This window comes from Dama dama, chromosome X (assembly GCF_033118175.1).
Source record: "Dama dama isolate Ldn47 chromosome X, ASM3311817v1, whole genome shotgun sequence".
In the NCBI taxonomy this organism is placed as follows: Eukaryota; Metazoa; Chordata; class Mammalia; order Artiodactyla; family Cervidae; genus Dama; species Dama dama.
In genome coordinates, this window is record NC_083714.1 from 120,839,787 (window position 1) to 120,860,395 (window position 20,609).

Sequence of the window (20,609 nt, forward strand, 5' to 3'; positions counted from 1 at the left end):
TTGGACATGACTGAACAACTGAACACACACAGACACACACACCCACACCCACACACACACGTACACGTGTTTCATAGACCTTCCTAGCAGGATTAAACTTGTCACCAACAGCAGTTGCTGGGTTTAATAAGTATACCTTCCCAATCTCCATTTTTTATTCTCATTCCCTACCTCCCTAACACTATTCCCTTCACACCACACATAAATGACTTACGCTTGAAAGCTCATCTCAAGGTTAACCTTCATTGTAACACACAGACCAACAGCAACACTCTGTAGTTGTACAAGTTGAGTTGATTACTTTGGCAGTGAGGGAGAGTACACACCATAGGCCACCATGGGCTGTATGAGTAAGTGGGTATTCAAACCTATTGTAGGATTTGGATTTATGTTAGATGATTTAAGGGGGGGTTGATTTAAGGGAGAGTTTAAGGGCTTTGCTTTGGATTTCATGTTGTCACCAAGTGGGAGTAACTCTATGATTGGGTATCTTAATGCATTTTTTCTCAGAACGAGAGAAGACTAGAGTGATGCTGAACATGACTCAGCAGTAACTGACTAGTCAGGACAGGGAAGTATCTGATCTTTCTCTTTCTTGCTTTCAGTTACTTAACACTTTTCTGTTACAATATGTTCCTAAATATAGCATTAAGAAGACTTATTTCTGTTAATTATCTTTTGATTTAAATAATGATATTTGTACTGATTTCATTATTCATCCATCTGAGTAATTTATAAAAGTGGTTTCAGTTCTGGCCTATGAGGGTTTTTGAACCTAGTTAGCATTGAAATATTTATTTCTTGCTTATTTTGTGTGTATGGATATATGTGTATGTGTTCTCCACAAATACACATCTGCATACAGACTACTTTTCAAACTATTCTGATTAAAGATCTGTTATATTCTGAGTATATTTTTCCTGCGAGTTTCCAATTGTAACCAAACTGAAATTTATGGAAGTGATTGGAGTCAGTATTGGATTTATTTTTATTAATCTCATTCTAACAGAGACATTACAAGGAAGAAAGATTATGATATGTAGAAATGCATCTTAGAAGTCACATCATTGCCTTGCTATTAAGAGAGCATTTTTTTTTTCCAGAGAGCTAAAGAAGAGGCCCAGCAAAAAGAAGCAAAAGTGCAGCTCCTCACTGAATCCGTAAACAGTGTCATAGCTCAAGCTCCACCTTCAGCACAAGAGGCTTTAAGAAAGGAACTGGACACTCTGACCACCAACTACCAGTGGCTCTGCACCAGGCTGAATGGAAAGTGCAAGACGTTAGAAGTCAGTCACTTTTCTTGATCTTTATCAGTTACTACATGTTAACTTATGGTTGTCTGTGAAGCATAATGATTAAGAACATGAACTCTGGTTTAAGGGCTACTTAGGCTCAAATTCCTCAGTCAGACTAACTTACAAGTTAGCTACTGGGGGCCATTTGCTTAACATTTATAAATGTTGCTATAACGTTTATAAACGTTTATAACGTTATAAATTCCTCAGTCAGACTAACTTACAAGTTAGCTACTGGGGGCCGTTTGCTTAACGTTTATAAATGTTGCTATAACGTTTATAAACGTTTATAACATTATAAATTCCTCAGTCAGGCTAACTTACAAGTTACCTACTGGGGGCCATTTGCTTAACGTTTCCATTCCAGGCTGAATGGAAAATGCAAGACGTTAGAAGTCAGTCACTTTTCTTGATCTTTATCAATTACTACATGTTAACTTATGGTTGTATGTGAAGCATAATGATTAAGAACATGAACTCTGGTTTAAGGACTACTTAGGCTCAAATTCCTCAGTCAGGCTAACTTACAAGTTAGCTACTGGGGGCCATTTGTTTAACGTTTATAAACGTTTATAAACCATTTGCTTAACGTTTATAACGTTTATAAACCATAACGTTTATAAATGTTTATAAAGTTATAAACTTCCTATCTGTAAAAAGGAGTTAAAAATCAAAGGATGTTGAGAAAATTAAATGAACTGTTATTCTGTTTAAAGTACAGAGGGAGGCTGAAGAGGGAAAGGATATATACGTGTGTGTGTGTGTGTGTGTGTATGTTTATATAACTATGATTGATTTGCATTGCTGGATGGTAGAAACCAACAAAACATTGTAAAGCAATTATCCTCCAATTAAAAGGACAAAAAACAGTATTTAGCCTAGCACTCAATAAATGTGAGCCGCTCCCTGTCTAGATTTTTTTATTATGATAATTATTAGGTCACAAAATCCCATGAATAAGTTTTCTCAAGATTTATATTGGGTTGGCTAAGAAGTACATTTGGGATTTTCTATAAGCTGCAATGGATGTACCCAAATGAACTTTTTAGGCAACCCAATAGAAACTGGTGTCTCAGTTGATTACCATGTAACTGTATCAGAAACAAGCTATGATTCTCCCTGTGAAAGTATTGTTTACTAACAATGGGTATATTGCCAAGGAGCACAAAACTTAACCTGCTATCAAATGCTGATGCTACCAGATACAGCAGACTAGTTAGGCTTTAAGTGCTTCCCTGGTAGTTCAGTCAGTAAAGAACCTGCCTGCAATGCAGGTGACCTGGTTTCAATTCCTGGGTTGGAAAGATCCCCTGAAGAAGGAAATGGCAACCCACTCCAGTATTCTTGCCTGGAAAATCCCATGGACAGAGGAGCCTGGCAGGTTTCAGTCCATGGGTTGCAAGAGTCAGACATGACTGAGCAACTAAACCACCACCACCAAAGCTATATAAGTATCTCATCAGGGAGATTTTCTGGGGAGAAAGTTTATCTTCTTATAATTGTCTTTATTGATTGCTATACCCTACAGAGTTCTTTACAAGACATTGTCTACCTAGCATTTTTTGGACATTTTACATAATATCTATTATCATAAGCCCTGCTTTATATTTTCCACATGCCTTAGTCCTTAGGTCATGATTCTCTGAATATGTCTGCTAAGTAATTCAAGTGTCTCAATTGATTACCATGTAACTGTATCAAAAACAAGCTATGATTCTCCCTGTGAAAGTATTGTTTACTAATAATGGGTATGGTGCCAAGGAGCACAAAACTTAACCTCCTATCAAATGCTGATGCTACTAGATACAGCAACTAGTTGGGCTTTAAATTAAGCCAACTTCTCCTGCACAAACTGAATCATCTTTGTGCACATTACTGATAAAGAATCCAGGTATACCATTATTGTTGAAAAACATGATTGTTTATGGAACTTTTTTTTATATTTAGAGACAGATACAAGTCATGGGCTTCCCAGGTGGCTCAGTGGTAAAGAATCTGCCTGCCAATGCCGGTGACAGGAGTTTGATCTCTGGGTCAGGCGGATCCCCTAGAGAAGGAAATGGCAACCCACTCCAGTATTCTTGCCTCAGAAATCCCATGGTCAGAGGAGCCTTGCGGGCTAGAGTCCATGGGGTCACAAAAGAATTGGACACGACGTAACAACCAAACAACAGCAATAAGTCATACCTGTAGAGTTGTTCAGTTGCTAGGTCTTGTCTGACTCTGTATGACCCCATGCACTGCAAATGCACATGCAAGGGCAAAAAGCACCCCAGGCTTCCCTGTCCTTCACCATCTCCCGGAGCAAACTTATGTCCATTGAGTCAGTGATGCCATCCAACCATCTCATCCTCTGTCATCCTTTTCCCCTCCTGTCTTCAGTATTTCCCAGCACCAGGGTCTTTTCCACTGAGTCAGCTCTTTGCATTAGGTGACCAAAGTACTAGAGCTTCAACATCAGTCCTTCCAATGAATATTCAGGGTATACTTTCAGGGATCATTTCTATAGTTCATTACTAGAGAAGTTTCTCTGAATGTGTAGAGCACCAGTGGAGCAGACCTTTAAAAATATTAAAATAATATCTTTTGCTCTGTACTCAAGATTACCAATATTACAACTCCCAGGTTTCTCCATTACCAGTTCTACTTCCGTCTTTATTTATAAGTCCCTGTTCTTTTTTTATCCAATTTACTCCTCACACACTTGACTAGTGCCTCAATAGTTCCCAGGAACTATTATAGCTGCTGAGGATATAAAGGGGAATCTCTTTGATTCATGCCATGTCAATGCTACAGAAAATAAAGAACGGAGGGGAAGAGATGGCACTGATAGTTTCCAGGAAATCAGAACTGATTCACTATTTGGTTATATGAGAGAAGGACTTTTTATATCTAGGAAGTTGCTTTCTGCTAGTAGTCAAATAAAACATTTTAATATTATTTTCTTAAGTTCTTGGTTTCCTTACATCTTCATTGTTCTTTGCTTTGTATTATTCAAGTTGTTCACTTAAAAATACACTACTCCTCCAGGAATCTGTTTTGGGGTATATTTTCCAAAGAAATATTTTATTTTTGTATTAAGAACAACATTTTTAATCTTTTTTAATGAATTATCCTCTAATTTTTCATCTGTCATGACACTTCTAAAGTTTCCTCTTTGTATTAAAGTTATCAAATTATTTAGCCTATCTTTATTCCTTCTACAGTAGTTTGGAATACATATACTATTGATTTTATTTTAATGGGACCCTTAATTATTATCTTGAATACCTTGATCATAGTATCCACCAATAATAAATATTTCTGTGTACCTCTATAACAATGATATAGCAGAACCACTAGAATCGTTTAACTCTGAATTTACTTCCCATCTTCCATATTATTGTTGTACCTCATTTATTATTCCCCTAAATTATCAGTGTCATTGCCACTGTGTTGTTGAAATTATTATTTATTTAAATTTGCCACCACTATTTTACCAATTTCTGTGATACTTTTTCCTTTTTCGTATATTTCTTTTGCTTCTGCTCTTTCATTGAGTGTGACTAGCAAGTGCTCTCAGATTTTATATGACTAAAAATACCTTTTTGCCCCCTAAGTGCTGAGAAATAGCCTAGCTGAGCATATAATTATACTTGGGGAGTTATTTTATACAACAGTGAAAAATGGTATTCTATTTTCTTCTGAAATCTCTTGCTATCACGAAATCTGCTGCCAAATCATTATTTCTTTTCAGTTTTCTTTGGTATATTTTAATTTTCTCTTTGTCTTTGATGCTTTGCAGTTTTAGTCTATTTTTCTATGTATAATTTGCCTTCATTTATACTTTGTCACCTGGCATATTAATAAGAACAGAAAAAATATTTCTCTTTTTGGTGGTTTCCAAAAGTTTTAGAGAGAGATTTTCTTTCTCCCAATCTCTCCATTCCTTCCTAGGAGAACCTTTATTAGATCTATGAAGAATCTCCCCATCCTGTATTCTGATTCTTGATTTCTCATTAATACTTTCTGCATTTCTATTATTATTTATTGGGTTCTGGGTAATTTTCTAAAATTTGTCTTCCAGTTCTCAAATTCTCTCTTCAACTGCCTAGGGCATAACTTAATCTTTGATATATAAGTATATTCATCTCTATCTGTATACACATCTATCTGTGTGTGTGTGTGTGTGTGTGTGTGTGTGTGTGTGCATTTTTTTCCAAGGGCCATATTTTCCATTTCTCAAGGTTTTACTTACTCGTTTTGCAAATCTGTCTCTTCTTTTCTACCATCTTCAGCTTTTTTGTGATTATCTCTGTTTTTTCCTTGAAATGATTTAAATATATTTGGTTGAGAAATCTCAACTTAATGAGTAATAAGCATGAAACAGTTTTGCTTGTCCAATAACTAAAACCAACCAGGTTAAACTCCATTTAAGCCTATAATTGGCTTTTTAAACAGCATTTCATTCTAATACCATCTGTTTTCATTTACTTTTTAATTTAGTCTGATAAATTTTGATCTCATACTTTATTAAAATCTTCCACCAATTTAATCTTGTGGATTCAGTAATTTATACACAGGTGGGAGTGAGAAAAAAAAATGAGCTTACAGTTCCTTTATCTCAATTTCTGGATAATAATCTTCTAATTTTGGTATATGGGAGGATAAGGAAGGAAAAATGCACCCTTTATCTGATGTTCTTTTCTTGGCTGGGTGCAATTGCTATTAATATTTTGTTAACACCCACACACATCTGTGATGATGTGTCTGTTTTCACCAGACTCTGTAGGGTATCACTACTGACTGGCTTGTTCTCTATAGTCGTGTTCTGATGGAGAGCCCAGTTGGCCTTATGCATATGAACTGTGAACCTGAAAAAATATTTCTTGAGCATACATGATAACCTTGGAGACTTCAACAGAAATTTCAGGTTGACTCTTGCCAGTAGCATTGTAACACAGTGAAAATTAAACCCTTTTTACTCAGGCTTTGTGATATCCTGGAGTCTTACCCACCACCTCCCAAACCAGCCTGTGGGCACTGGCAGGTCCCATATTGCATAGTGCTTAGGAATGAGGAACGTGAAAGAGTTGTCTTTGATTCCTTTTCGTCCATACCAGCAGTTCAATAGGGCATACATGTCAGCCATTCCCTTCTGAATATTCACACGCACTTTTATATCTTGTAAAGGAAAGGGACCAGATGAGTTTCATCTAAACATCCTCATAAAAAGGCCAAAAAGAATTGCCTAACTTTTCAAATTCATCTCTTTTTTTGTTCCCCCAGTTCCTTCCCATTAGTCCTCTCTCTCTCTAATGAGAGCTTGTAGAAACATCTAGCAAAAGTTTTGTGAACATGGAATGTTAAGTAAGAATTCTGGTTGTTAGTCTCAAGAAAAGTAGATCCTACTGGCAAATTTTATCACCAAGCTAAACTTATTAAATATAAAATTCGTTGAATGAATCTATTATCTCTTATCACAATGGATGGATTCTACTATTTGTTACAACTATGAACTCCCTCTAAAATAGTGAGTTTTATCATGTAATTTGTAATTTTGTGTTTGTGAGCTCATCTATAGTAGGAATTGTAGTTTACTGGAAGTCCCTTCTGTGCTAGGCTATTGGAGAATCCTTAAGAGTCTTCTGTTTGTCTCTACCACAGTCTGAGAGATGTTATGTTCTATCCTCATGCGTGATATAAACTTAGGTTTCACTTTCTTATGTGTGAATACTTATTTTCCAATCAAAATCCAAAGGATTCTCAGCTTTCTTGCTAATTTCTTACACTCCAACGTATGGGGATTTTTAGTTCTTGTTTCCAGGATAGGTGACACCCAGCTTTATGCTTTTTATCTCCCTGGAATGCATGACACCAGTACCGCTTTTCCCATAGCAAATTTGTTTTGAATACCCCAGTTCTTATGTTCTGATATGGCGGTATTTTTGTTAATCTTAGTTTCCCAATTTTTACTGTTTATACTACCTGGGGACTTTTCATATTTCTTTTATAAATCAGCTATGAATTTGAAATACATTTTAAATACTGTTTCTAGAGGAGCTTGGTGGGCTACAGTCCATGGGCTACCAGAGTCGGACACAAGGGAAGCAAGTTAGCACACATGCATGATTTTAATATGACCAAAGCAAGTTGTGGGAAGGGATTACCAAATCAGCTCCATTTACCATTTTTTCCCCAATTATTTTTATTAGTTGGAGGCTAATTACTTTACAATATTGTAGTGGTTTTTGCCGTACATTGACATAAATCAGCATTTACCATTTTTAATGGAAGTCTCTTTTTCCTCTTGTACTTTCTTCAAAGCCACTTTGAATTTGGTGATTTCAAAGTAATGTTAAGTTCCAAACTGTTAAGCTTAACAATTATTCTAAGTGGCTTTTAGCTCCAATTCAGGCTGCAAGACTATATTTTATTTTGCAGAGGTGACCTGTAAAGTCAGTACATTCAGCTTCCCCAGCTGTGTCCTTCAGATGCATTCAGGACACAAGAGGCCATCTATCCTGATGGTTAAATCAGCAAGGTAGTTCATTACCTCAATCTGCAACAAAGTTAATAAGACGTATTCCCAATCGCATCTCCTTATCTTCAAAGCTCTAAAGTACACTTGGGTATTTAAGGGGATATTTATATTTTCCCACTGGGATATTCGCCCAGAAGGAAGACAGCCTGTAGTCCAGCAGGAACTGGAAATGACCCAGATTTAAGATTTCTATCACTTTTTAAAGCAAAATACTTAATTTCACTTTCTGTGATAAAGTGTACATGAATTACCAGGCAAGAATTGGTAGGCTGACAAAACAGGTTAGACTGATCCTTTTCATCAGTTACAGAGAGACAGTGTTCATCATTTGCAAGAGCTGTGAGAAAAAGTGAAAATATGGGAAATCTGATAGAATTTTTAGTTTCTCTTAAGATAAAATGTCCTTCCAACATTTTATTTTTGGGGATGGCAAAGGGGTAGCAGGGCAGGTGGTCGTGATTGCAGTGGTAGATTTATACATTTGCCCAGTATTTACAATATCAAGGCTAATGGAAAATAACTGTTAAAACATTCTTTTTCTCTAGTGCATCTTCCTACTTTTTACCAGCAGACATAACCTTAATCCAGAAAATGGTCTTTATTATTTATCTGCTTAAAACAGGTTTTATCACACACATGTGGATGCCTCAACAATATACTACTCAAATTTGCTTGTTTTGAGGGTTATAGAAAGTGGTAACCTGTAATATATTGTTTACTAGGGCTTACTCGTTTTGCCCAACATTTTTGTGTCTGGGCCTCATCCATAAGGTTCTCCTTGAAGTTTTCATTTTTACTTCTATATTCTCTGTGTAAGTATGATATGGTATATGTATACATTCTTTTGTTACTGGACATTAAGGCTCTTTTCCTTATTTTTAAATTTTGGTTATTACAAAAAGTACTGAAGTGGGTGTTCTTGTAATTGTCTTTGTTCTTCATGCAAACCAGTTTTTCTGAAGATCTGTATCAAAAAGTGGAGTTGTTGAATTGCTAAGTATGTGAATATTTACCTTACTGGGAATGAAAAATTGTTTTCCAAAATGGCCATTCTACTATACACACCCACCAGCAATAAATCCAAATTTGTGTTTGCATTTTTATTTAGACTATATCTTCTTAGTAATATGGAAGAAATTATAACATATAATGTTAAAAAAGACAATATAGTTAAATCTGTACTTTTAACTATCTAGGTGTTTATATGTGATAAAATTTAGAGGTCAGAGAATAGTGGTAGTAGCTGATGTGTTGTGATGTTAGGTTTATATGTGCAATTTTATGCATACTCTTATTTTTGTATTTCCCAGGCTGTAATGTTGATTATTTTTTATTTAAAAAAGTAAATCACTGAATCTTGAATTTATTCATGTAATAAAATTTTTCCTTAATGATTTGTAATTATAAATGTATTAGATGCTCAAAATGACTAGCTGCATTTTCAGTGATCTATTGCAAAGGAGAGATGAAAGGTGTAAAATGTGTTATTTTTAGAAGTTTTAAAAATGGAAATACCAGAGTCGCACATTCACTTTGCTATCAAAATATTTCATCCATGATATTCATTTCTTTCACAGGAAGTTTGGGCATGTTGGCATGAGTTATTGTCATACTTGGAAAAGGCAAATAAGTGGCTAAATGAAGTAGAATTGAAACTTAAGACTACTGAAAATATTCCTGGTGGAGCTGAGGAAATCTCCGAGGTGCTCAATGTAAGTAGTGAATTAATATAATTATGATAATTGATATGTCTCATTGAAAGATGTCAGGAACCAAATAGGAAATAAACTCAAAGAAAACCACACAAAGATTAGAGGTGCTATGCCTTCCCCAGCCCTAGCACTTGGGATGACACTTTTGATTCCATTATGAAACTTCCAGTCTAAAGGCTTTAAAGAGAATTTAAATGACCTCTTACAAAGGACATTTGCCTTTTGCTATATCACTAAGTTCTATGTTGACATTTTGTTTTACCTACTTAAATCTACTACAGACCTGCAGATACAGTTTGAGCACAAGTTTGCTCCATTGGAACAGAGCTAAACAGGATGATAATGTAAAACATTATTTCCAGTTTAACAGCTACCATCACTGAATTGGAGCATATTTTTACATTATTTAAAAATCATAAATTTATTACTGCCAGGATGTTTCAAGGTATGAAATAGGCATGCTTTGTTATTGGATTGGAAATGTATCTTTAAAATGTTCATACCTTTTGGTTACCTATAGAATTTTAGTACATTTTCAGATTTTCCTTTGGAGATCTTTAAGAAGTAAAATTTAAAGGAGTTTGCATGTATAAACTTTGACTTATGTGAATTTCTGACAGTCATTCATGTCCTATCCATTTTATTGAGCTTTTGGATAATTCTTTATATATAATGAATATGTAGTTTTAGTCTATTAATACATACTATGTATAGAGCCATTTGTAGTTCAGCCCCTTTGTAAACCCACTAAAACAAGGTGCATAAATAAATCAAAATGTTAAGAAAATGTAAAATATTTTTGACTGAATAGAATTGGGGTCCTAGGACATTGCAGCATAAACCTGGGCATGATTATATGCAACTTCATTTTCTCAAGATAACTGTAAAACTTTGAGATATCAAAGAACAATGAAACAGGCCCAGGTCTCAAACAGACTATAAACAGACTTTGTCCCTGTCTTATTCAGAGATGTTCAATGACCAAGCATTCATTGTGAAGCATCTTCCAAAAAAGATGAGACAAAATGGCAAACTTATACATTAGTAAAAGAATCACGGCCAGAACAAAGGATGTGATCATGCACTTGTCATACTAAATCAACAGATAGAAGCACCTCATCCTTGTTCTTATTGCCTCCCAGTCCACAGATGGCTGTGTTACCTCTAAGCCATGTATGTGAAAGCGTGTGAAGGGCAAAGGGATTTCTTCAATAGATACTGTGACTTTTTTTAATGTGGGAAGGGAAACTCTGCTCTTGAATGTCTACATTGTCAGAATCATGTCACTTGGCCATCACTAGCTATGAGAGAAGTTGGGAAATTGAGTGTCTTATCCCCCAGGTTTTAGAGTAGAGTTTCAGAGAAGAAGGTGGCCATGAATCACTTCTTATGTACCCCATTCCATAGTTCTGCCACAAGCCCATGAAAATTCACATGGAGCAGAATCATTGTTTTAAAGTAACAATGATCTTTCAGGTTTGTTATCCCAGTTGAATATTGGTTTAGGTTGCTTATAACTTAATTATATGTAAATCAGAAGATACTGAGCATTTTGGATTAATTCAGTGGACTTAGAAAAAGAGATGTAGTAATTATTGCAAATTTATTTCAGTCACTTGAAAATTTGATGCAACATTCAGAGGATAACCCGAATCAGATTCGCATATTGGCACAGACCCTAACAGATGGCGGAGTCATGGATGAACTGATCAATGAAGAACTCGAGACATTTAATTCTCGTTGGAGAGAACTACATGAAGAGGTATGGTGGGCGAAGTGAAAAATATCTCTTTAAATTAATTTGCATAAATGTCTAGCAAATACCTTTATGTCTCTTAGGCAAAATGAGGAATACTTTATTTATTTATTTTTTGGGGGGAATACTTTAAATATTAGTTCAGCTTCCAGGTTGTAGAAACTTTTAAATGCTAGACATGGCTGAAATAGTTACATGTCTGTTATATCATCTTATCTTACAGAACCTTTATAAACTATGGATTTTAATAGGAATCCTGAAAGAGACCAAGTAAAGTAACATGCTCAGATCTTCAAACGAGTGAATAGTTAATCTAGTGTTCAAAATCAGATCTTATCTGACCACAGTTCTTTTTCCCTCTGCAAGATTAACCAATATGTGTAGGCATCATAACCCATCTCTTTCTCTCTCGCTCTTCAAACATGTGCACATGTTTGTTATGTCCATATGTAATCTGTTAATAATACAGGTGATTTTATTAGTGCCCAAGATACTGGATATTGTTTATTCTTCCCAAATAATATGAGTTTTTATTTATATATGACAGAGGAATTTTCATATTTAAAATTAATGCACATGGTATGAGTTTTTCCAAATCAAAATTGAAAAAATAATAACATATTTCTCTGAATCAAACAATGTTTTGCATACACTCTCCTAAACCAGGAATGGATTATTTATCAAGAAGGAAAAAAACACCTCATAATGAGGTTTAGTTCCATATCCAATTGCTCAGTGCATTTAGAATGTGTGTGACGCTGTTTGAAGGTTTGATAATAAGAGAAATTTCCTCTGTTTCACTACTTATAGACACACTGATTAATTAAGCAAAAGTGTATTGATTGTTTAGTGTGTTCTAAGATATAAAAACAAAAGAATATCCTTATAGGATGCAAAATGTTGCATTAAAAGTGATTATAGGGGATTAGAGGACATAGAAAAGGACACAGATATGTGTGGGTCAGCATTGGAAGATATTTGGGGTAGCTTTCCTAGAAAAAGGTTGGTTGTAAACTACATTTTTTTAAATTAGAGTAGGAGACAGCCAAATAGGCAGTTGTAGGAGGGCGATTACAGACAGGTGGCCACCAGCACATACAGAAAATCGGAAATATTTGGTTGTTCTAGAACACACAATACAAATGGGGTTGTGGCTGAAGGTGAGCCTGAACAAGCAGGCATCAGTGAAACTTCTCAGGGAGATCTATGCTTCACAAAAAGTCTGGTCTACAGCCATGCACTTAACCATGCACCGAGGGAACCGCTGAAGGGTTTAATATACAAGAGGGAAGGAGGAGAGAGGTGCCATCCTCATATTATGTTACGTCGAGAGTGGAGTGGAGGTTAAGAGATGGGGAGACCATAGGCAGAGAGTGAGATCAAGTAAGAAGTGATATTTTAGCTCAGTTGAAGGCAAGGCCACCGATGGTGACAAGTAGAAAGAAAATGCAAAATCCAGGAGAATAGCTCGGTTTCTTCTGACTTAGGTGATGGAGTATGTGGTGTTTTTCAGAAACAACTTTGAGGAAGTAAGGAAAAAAAAACTAGTTTGAAGGTGAAAGATCATATGTCATTTTTTTGCCCCCATTGAGCCAAGTATGCACGCTTCAGTTTGATAGTAAGAAGAGGCAACCCCTGAGTTGAGACCTTAGGTGCTGGTAGTTTATTTGGGAGGTGATACCAAGAAAGGCAAGTGAGCACATGGGGAGAATGGAGAATGAAAGTTTGGAAGGCTGATATAGGATGCTTTTATGAGTGAGTTTCCACTGTGAGTTACTGGGTCAGTCCCACTGGGAGCATTAAAGAAAGCAGGTAGCACACCAGTGTCTCAGAGCACACAGAATTGCCCCCCTGGGCTAATGGAAAATGGAGCATTTATTCACCCATTTTCCTCCCTTTGTGTTGGAGGGTTGCCCTTGGGTGCATAAAATCCCAGTACTCCTCGGCTGCCTAGAGCCATAAAATTGAGAAATGCCGGAGTTTAAGGTGGGAATCTAGCAGTGTGTGCACATACTGGTCACCAAAGCTTCAGGTGAACTCAGAGATCTGAGGTTAGCGTGTTATGTAGCAGAACAGCAAAAAAATCTGTTGCAGTACTTATGGAGTACCCAGGTGGGGATTTTCCCTAATCCTGTAAAAGAGATTCACGGTACTGAAGTTAAAGAGAGTGATTCAAACAAGTTACCAAGATGGGGAATTTTTCAGGCTATATACTGAAAAAACTATAGAGTTTAGGAGATCACCCCAGATAAGCCAAGATTTTTAAAAAAACGCATAGAATTTTGGAGTTACATCGCACATCAAATTTTCAGCTGAGGAAACAGTGTTTACAAAGAAAAAAGAAGCAATGATCAAAGAGTTAGGAGGAGACACAAGTTAAAACCAGGGTGTCTCATGTGTTTGTCAGCCATTTGTATGTCTTCTTTGGAGAAATGTCGATTTAGGTCTTCCCCCCATTTTTTGATTGGATGGTTTGTTTTCTGGTATTGAGCTTCATGAGATGTCTATATGTTTTAGAGATTTATCTTTTGTCATTTGTTTGATTTTCAAATGTTTTCTCTCATTCTGAGGGTTGTCTTTTTGTCTTGTTTATGGTTTCCCTTGATGTGCCATAGCTTTTAAGTTTAATTAGGTTTCATTTGTTAATACTTGTTTTATTTTCATTACTCTAGGAATAGCTCAAAAAGATTCTGCCGCAATTTATGTGAAAGTGTTTACCTATGTTTTCCTTTAAGCATTTTATGGTGTCTGGCCTTACATTCAGGTCTTTAATCCATTTTGAGTTAATTTTTATGTATGGTATTAGGGAGTATTCTCTGAATCTTTAAAAGCCATAACTTTCCTTTTTTTTTTTTTTTTTTTTGGCTAAAGAAAGGCAGGTTTTTTTTTTTCTGTTAATAAACAAAGTGCTCTTTCATTTGAAGATGAGCCGTAGCCCATTTTCTTCCAATTAAAATGCCTATGTCAGAGGTTTGTGGTGCTTTTTTTTTTTATTGCCTACCTAGTGTTTCTTAGAACTGAAATTATGCAGAGCAAAGGTAATATTCAGTTGCCTGTTAAATCCATCAAACAGCCAGAGTTTTTATTGCCTATGAATATTTAAAAGAAATATGCTAGATCCTATTCCTAATTTCAGAGTGTGACTTTGCATTCAAATAAGTCATAAATTATCTCCATTCCTTGAAAAGGCATCTTTCACTCTTCATAATCATATGGCACTACATTTTCTACTCACAGTAATGATTTAAGAAATGGTTAGCAAACCAGGAGACAGTTCCAAAAATGGTACCAAGTAATCCAATTTTTCCCATTTATTACAGGGTAACCAAGCTACAGAAGATGTGTTATCAATATAGTAAAATGATAATAGCAGTGGTAGGATAATTGTTACAAAGACTCAGGCACTTCTCCAAGTGCCTGACATGCATTTTCTCACGTGTTAGCTCAATAACCTATGTTATAAAGTCTTCTACATTCACATTTTCTAGAAATGGAAAGGGTATCAAAGACTACAACACTATTATGCTTAGATCCAACTCTCTACTCTTGGAGCCCAGACACATGGCTGGTTGACCATACTACCTTCAATCTCAGTGACCTTTTCCTTATATTAAAAATAAAAGCTGCTTGGTAAGAAGTAAATACTGCAAATAACTGGTTTCCTAATTTCTTCAGAAATCTTACAGTATGAGTTTAAAAATATTACAGATGATTAATTTAAAAATATTTTAGAGTATTACATATTAAAAGCAAACATATTCAGAAGTCCAAAGCCTTCACCAGTTCTCTTGATTAGTGATTATTTCATCATTCTTATATATTGTTAACATCTCCATTTCTCATCTTCTCAAAGTCATCTATAAGTTTTTTCACCTATCATTAAATAGCAGACACTAAAAGAGAAGAAGCAAAATCGAAATTGGTTGTCTCCGCTTTAGTAGTAATGCTGAAGATAGGCAGCATGAGGGTCTCATTAATTGCTCCAGTAATTATGACTTTAAATTGGCCACTCAGTGTCACATCTTCCTTAGCAGAAATAGAGAAGAATAAATAAATATTGATTGAAGGAAAACTATAAAGTAACCCAGGGGAGTAAGTGACTCTATATTAGTCATGGGGTCAAAATTATTATTGGAAAGCCATTTGTCTAATAAAAGAATGTGCTTTATGATTTTGTCAATATGTTTACTTCTTAGAAAATATCAATATATAATAATATAAATAGTAAAAGTCACCATTTATTGAGGGCATGTTTATGTCAGTCCTTGTGGTGTGCAGTTATGAATGGTATTAAACTTAATCCCCACATTATATTTTTATGAGGTAGATTTGATTAACTCCATATGCATTGAGAAAAGACTGACTTCCATTCCCAAGGATGAGGCAGATTCAGTTTTCTAAAATGCCCTCTGCAAAACATCAAGATGCTGGGAAATTTCCAACAACTATACTTTTAAATGTTTTCTCTCTTGCTGGGAAGTGTAAGTAAACCTTTAAAGGCCAGGACAGAAAAATAAAAACATCAGATGAAACTAGTCCTAGTAGCACAACTAGGTGCACTGACCCTTGCATTGCCTCAGTGCTGAAAGCTAAAACTAGACACCCAGATTTTGGTCAATTTAAGCCATTTGATACAGTAGAAATCAGAGCTTCAGGTTCAAGCAAATGGAGAGGAGGTGAACAGAGATTCTATGTAAAACTTAGGTTATATCTTCAGTAAAATGATAGATAGTGATATTCTGTCTGGAAAAAGTCCCAATATAAAAATATGTCTGTTTCTCCCTCCACTCTAAGTATACAATTAATAGTAAGAATAATTATAATCATCTCATCTGAAAATGTGTAACCATAGTCCTGTTCTTGTGAGGATCACTTATTTGAATGTTTACTACCAGTAACAATCAACATATCTCCAAGCAAGAGATTTAGTTAAAGCTGCTGCAGGGTTGGACCTAACAGAAGCAGAAGATATTAAGAAGAGGTGGCAAGAATACACAGAAGAACTATACAAAAATGATCTTGATGACCCAGATAACCATGATGCTGTGATCACTCACCTAGAGTCAGATATTCTGGAATGTGAAGCCCAGTGGGCCTTAGGAAACATCAATGTGAACAAAGCTAGTGGGAGTGATAGAATTCCAGCTGAGCTATTTCAAATCCTGAAAGATGATGCTGTGAACGTGCTGCACTCCATATGCCAGCAAATTTGGAAATCTCAGCAGTGGCCACAGGACTGGAAAAGGTCAGTTTTCATTCCAATCCCAAAGAAAGGTAATGCCAAAGAATGTTCAAACTACCACACAATTGCATTCATCTCACATGCTAGCAAAGTAATGCTCAAAATTCTCCAATCTAGGCTTCAACAGTACATGAACTGAGAACTTCCAATGTTCAAACTGGATTTAGAAAAGGCAGAGGTACCAGAGATCAAATTACCAACATCTGTTGGATCATAGAAAAAGCAAGAGAATTCCAGAATAAACATATATTTCTGCTTTATTGACTACTCAAAAGCCTTTGACTATGTGGAAGATAACAAACTGTGGAAAATTCTTCAAGTGATGGCAATACCAGACCATGTTACCCATCTCCTGAGAAATCTGTATGCTGGTCAAGAAGCAACAGTTAGAACCGGACATGGAACAATGGACTGCTTCCAAATTGGGAAAGCAGTACATCCAGGCTATATATTGTCACCCTGCTTATTTAACTTATATGCAGAGTACATCATGTGAAATGCTGGGCTGGATGAAGCATAAGCTGGAACAGAGATTGCCAGGAGAAATACCAGTAACCTCAGATATGCAGATGACACCACCCTTATGGCAGAAAGCAAAGAAAACTAAAGAGCCTCTTGATGAAAGAGGAGAGTGAAAAAGCTGGCCTAAAAGTCAACATTCAAAAAACTAAGATCTTGGCATCCAGTCCCATCATTTCATGGCAAATAGATGGGGAAACAATGGAAGCAGTGACAGACTGTATTTGCTTAGTCTCCAAAATCATTGCAGATGGTGACTGCAGCCAGGAAATTAAGACACTTGCTCCTTGGAAGGAAAGCTATGACAAGCCTAGACAGCATATTAAAAAGCGGAGACATTACTTTGCCAACAAAGGTCTGTCTAGTCAAAGCTACGGTTTTTCCAGTAGTCCTGTATGGATGTGAGAGTTAGACTATAAAGAAAGCTGAACGCTGAAGAATTGATGCTTTTGAACAGTGGTGTTGGAGAAGACTCTTGAAAGTCTGTTTGACTGCAAGGAGATTAAACCAAGCTATCCTAAAGGAAATCAGTGCTGAATATTCATTGGAAGGACTGATGCTGAAGCTGAAGCTCCAATACTTTTTCCACCTGATGTGAAGAATTGACTCATTGGAAAAGTACCTGATGCTGCAAAAGGTTGAAGGCAGGAGGAGAAGGGGATAAAAGAGGATGAGATGGTTGAATGGCATCACCAACTTGATGGACATGAGTTTGAGCAAGCTCTGGGAGTTGGTGATGGACAGGGAAGCCTGGTGTGCTGCAGTCCATGGGGTCACGAAGAGTCAGACACGACTGAGGGAGTGATCTGACTGAGCTGCAGGTTGGCAGCGCCCTTGCACTCAGTTCAGCCTCTCTGACATGTCCGACTCTTTGCGACCCTCACACTAGTGAGAAGCAAATGAAAATTCTTAGAAAGAAACATGCCTTCATAGTCTCATATATGAAATTTTGTGAAATTTGAGCTCACAATGAGCTCAAAGCATAAGAAAACAAGCCACCATGAAGCAAAGTAATCACAATACAACACAGAGTGAATTTAGGCTACATCCTATACAATTTCAGGTATTAGAATTGCCAAATGATGAGTACAAAATAAGTAGGTGAAATATTAAATAAATAAATGATAGAATTGAATGAAGAAATAAGACACTAAAAGTTGATAGGAAAGATTTTGAAAAAGATAAAAATGGAAGTCCTAAAATTAAAATTATCGCTCTTGAAATTGGAAAAATATTGGCTGTGGTTAATGTATGTGAAACAGTTGGGAAAAATGAATTATGAGGAAATTGAAACATAGAGAATGTGGTACTAAAACCTAAAGAGGTAGACAGTATGAACAAAATATGTATTGGGAGGCAAAATATGTATTGGGAAAAAGTGATGAATGTCTAACTTTTGTCTAGTGGGAAACTGAAGACAAGAATAAAGAAAATGGACTGGCAGGCATAGGTGAAGGATCCTGAAGAATATGGCTTCCCTGGGGGCACTCGTGGTGAAGAACCCACCTGCCAATGCAGGAGATGTAAGAGACATGAGTTCGATCCATGGGTCGGGAAGATCCCACTCCAGTATTTTTGCCTGGAGAATCCCATGGACAGAGGAGCCTGGCAGGCTACTGTCCATAGGGTCACAAAGAGTCAGACACGACTGAAGTGACTTAGCACGCACAGAGGCAGTGAAAAATAATTTCCAGAGCCAAGCTACTTAACCAGGAACCACAGTATGTAACAGGCAATGTAAATAAATAGAAATGCACTCTTAGACATTTTACAGTGAAACTGTAGAATTCCAAAGACAAATTCACATTAGCAACCAGAGAGGGGAGACAGATCATCTTTGAAGGAATGCAACTTAGACTGGCATTGGACTTTTTAGCTACAACAAAAGAATCAGAAAAAATTTGAAAAAAAAAATTTTTTAAGATATTGAGAAAAAAGCATTGCTCTCATCCCGGTATTCTGAACCAATCACAATGGCAAGGGCAAATCAAACATTTTCAAAGAAACAGAAATTGAGATTTTACCTCAGCAGAGCCTTGCTAAAGCAAAGAAGTTCCAAAAGGAAGATCTGAGATGCCCTGATAAGAAGAGACATGAAAGAGATGATTCTCTCATTTTGAGCACACAGCAAGAAGGAGGCCATGTATAAGCCAGAAGGAGGGCCCAGACCAGACACTGAATCCGCCGATACCTCCATCATGGATTTCTCAGCCTCTGGAACAGTGAGAAATAAATGTATGCCATTTCAGCTACCTAATCTATGGTATTTTGTTATAGAAGCCCAAGCCGATTAAGACAGGCTGAAAAATAGAAGACAAGAAAATTCTTTTGACAAAAATGGTACAAGAAAGAAAGATGTACAGATGGCCAAGAGGCACATGAATAAAATGCTCAATTGTTAATCATCAGAGAAATGCAAATCAAAAGCACAGTGAAATATTGTCTCACTCCTGTCAAAATGGCTGACATCAAAAAGTATATGAATAACAAATGCTGAGGATGTGGAGAAAAGGGGACCCTAGTACACCAGAGGAGCTCCACTGGTAGCTCAGTGGTAAAGAATCTGCCTGCCAGTGCAGGAGAAGTGGATTTGATCCCTGGGTCGGCAAGATGCTCTGCGGAGGTAATGGCTTCCCACTCCAGTTTTCTTGCCTGGAAAACCCCATGGGCAAAGGAGGCTGGTAGGCTACAGTCCATGGGATCACAAGTGTTGGACATGACTTAGCAACTAAACAACAGTACACTGTAGGTGGATTTGTAAATTGATATAGTCACTATGTAAAGCAGTATGAGGTTCCTAAAATGAAAAATAAAATAAAATAAAACTACCATATGATCTGGCAGTTCCAATACTGGGTCTACACCTGAAAAAAAAAATTTAAACTTGAAAAGATACATGTACCCCAGTCTTTGTTAGCATTTTTTACGGTAACCAAGGTTTGGAAGCAACCTGAGTGTCCATCAACAGATGAATGAATACAAATGATGTGGTACACACACACACACACTGGAATATTACTCAGCCAAAAAGAATGAATGGAATTCTGCCATTTGCACCCATGTTGATAGACTTAGAGTATTATGCATAGTGAAATACCTGGAGCATAGAAAAATGAATACTCTGTTATTACTCATATGTGGAATCTAAAACATGAAATGAACAAATTTATATGACAACATAGAAACAGACTCACAGATATAGGGAGAAAACTAGTATTTACCAGTGAGGAGAAGGAAGGGGGAAGGGTGATTTAAGGGTATAGGTTTAAGAGATACAAGCCACTATGTATAAAATAAGCAATATATAGTAGAGCACAGAAAAATATAGTCATTATTTTATAATAACTTTAAATATAATCTATAAAAATATTTAGTCACTATGTTCTATACCTGAAGCTAATATAATGTTGTGAATCAGCTATACTTCAATTTTAAAAATTGACAAAAATGGTACTAGAAGCTAAAGTGAAAGTGAAGTCTCTCAGTCATGTCCAACTCTTTGTGACCCCATGGATTGTAGCCTACCAGGCTCTTCCATCCATGGGATTCTCCAGGCAAGAGT

At 36.3% G+C, this 20,609-nt stretch overlaps 1 protein-coding gene and 1 pseudogene across 1 annotated transcript in view; both read left to right on the forward strand.

Moving 5' to 3' along the window:
* Positions 1-20,609, forward strand: part of DMD (dystrophin) — a 2,165,569-nt gene that overhangs the window by 790,204 nt on the left and 1,354,756 nt on the right. The window contains exons 26-28 of the mRNA XM_061137756.1: positions 1,104-1,286; positions 9,396-9,530; positions 11,143-11,292. Coding sequence (XP_060993739.1) covers positions 1,104-1,286; positions 9,396-9,530; positions 11,143-11,292 — 468 coding nt within the window. The remainder of the gene's footprint in view (positions 1-1,103; positions 1,287-9,395; positions 9,531-11,142; positions 11,293-20,609) is intronic.
* LOC133053376 (small nucleolar RNA U3) lies at positions 3,774-3,890 on the forward strand (annotated as a pseudogene).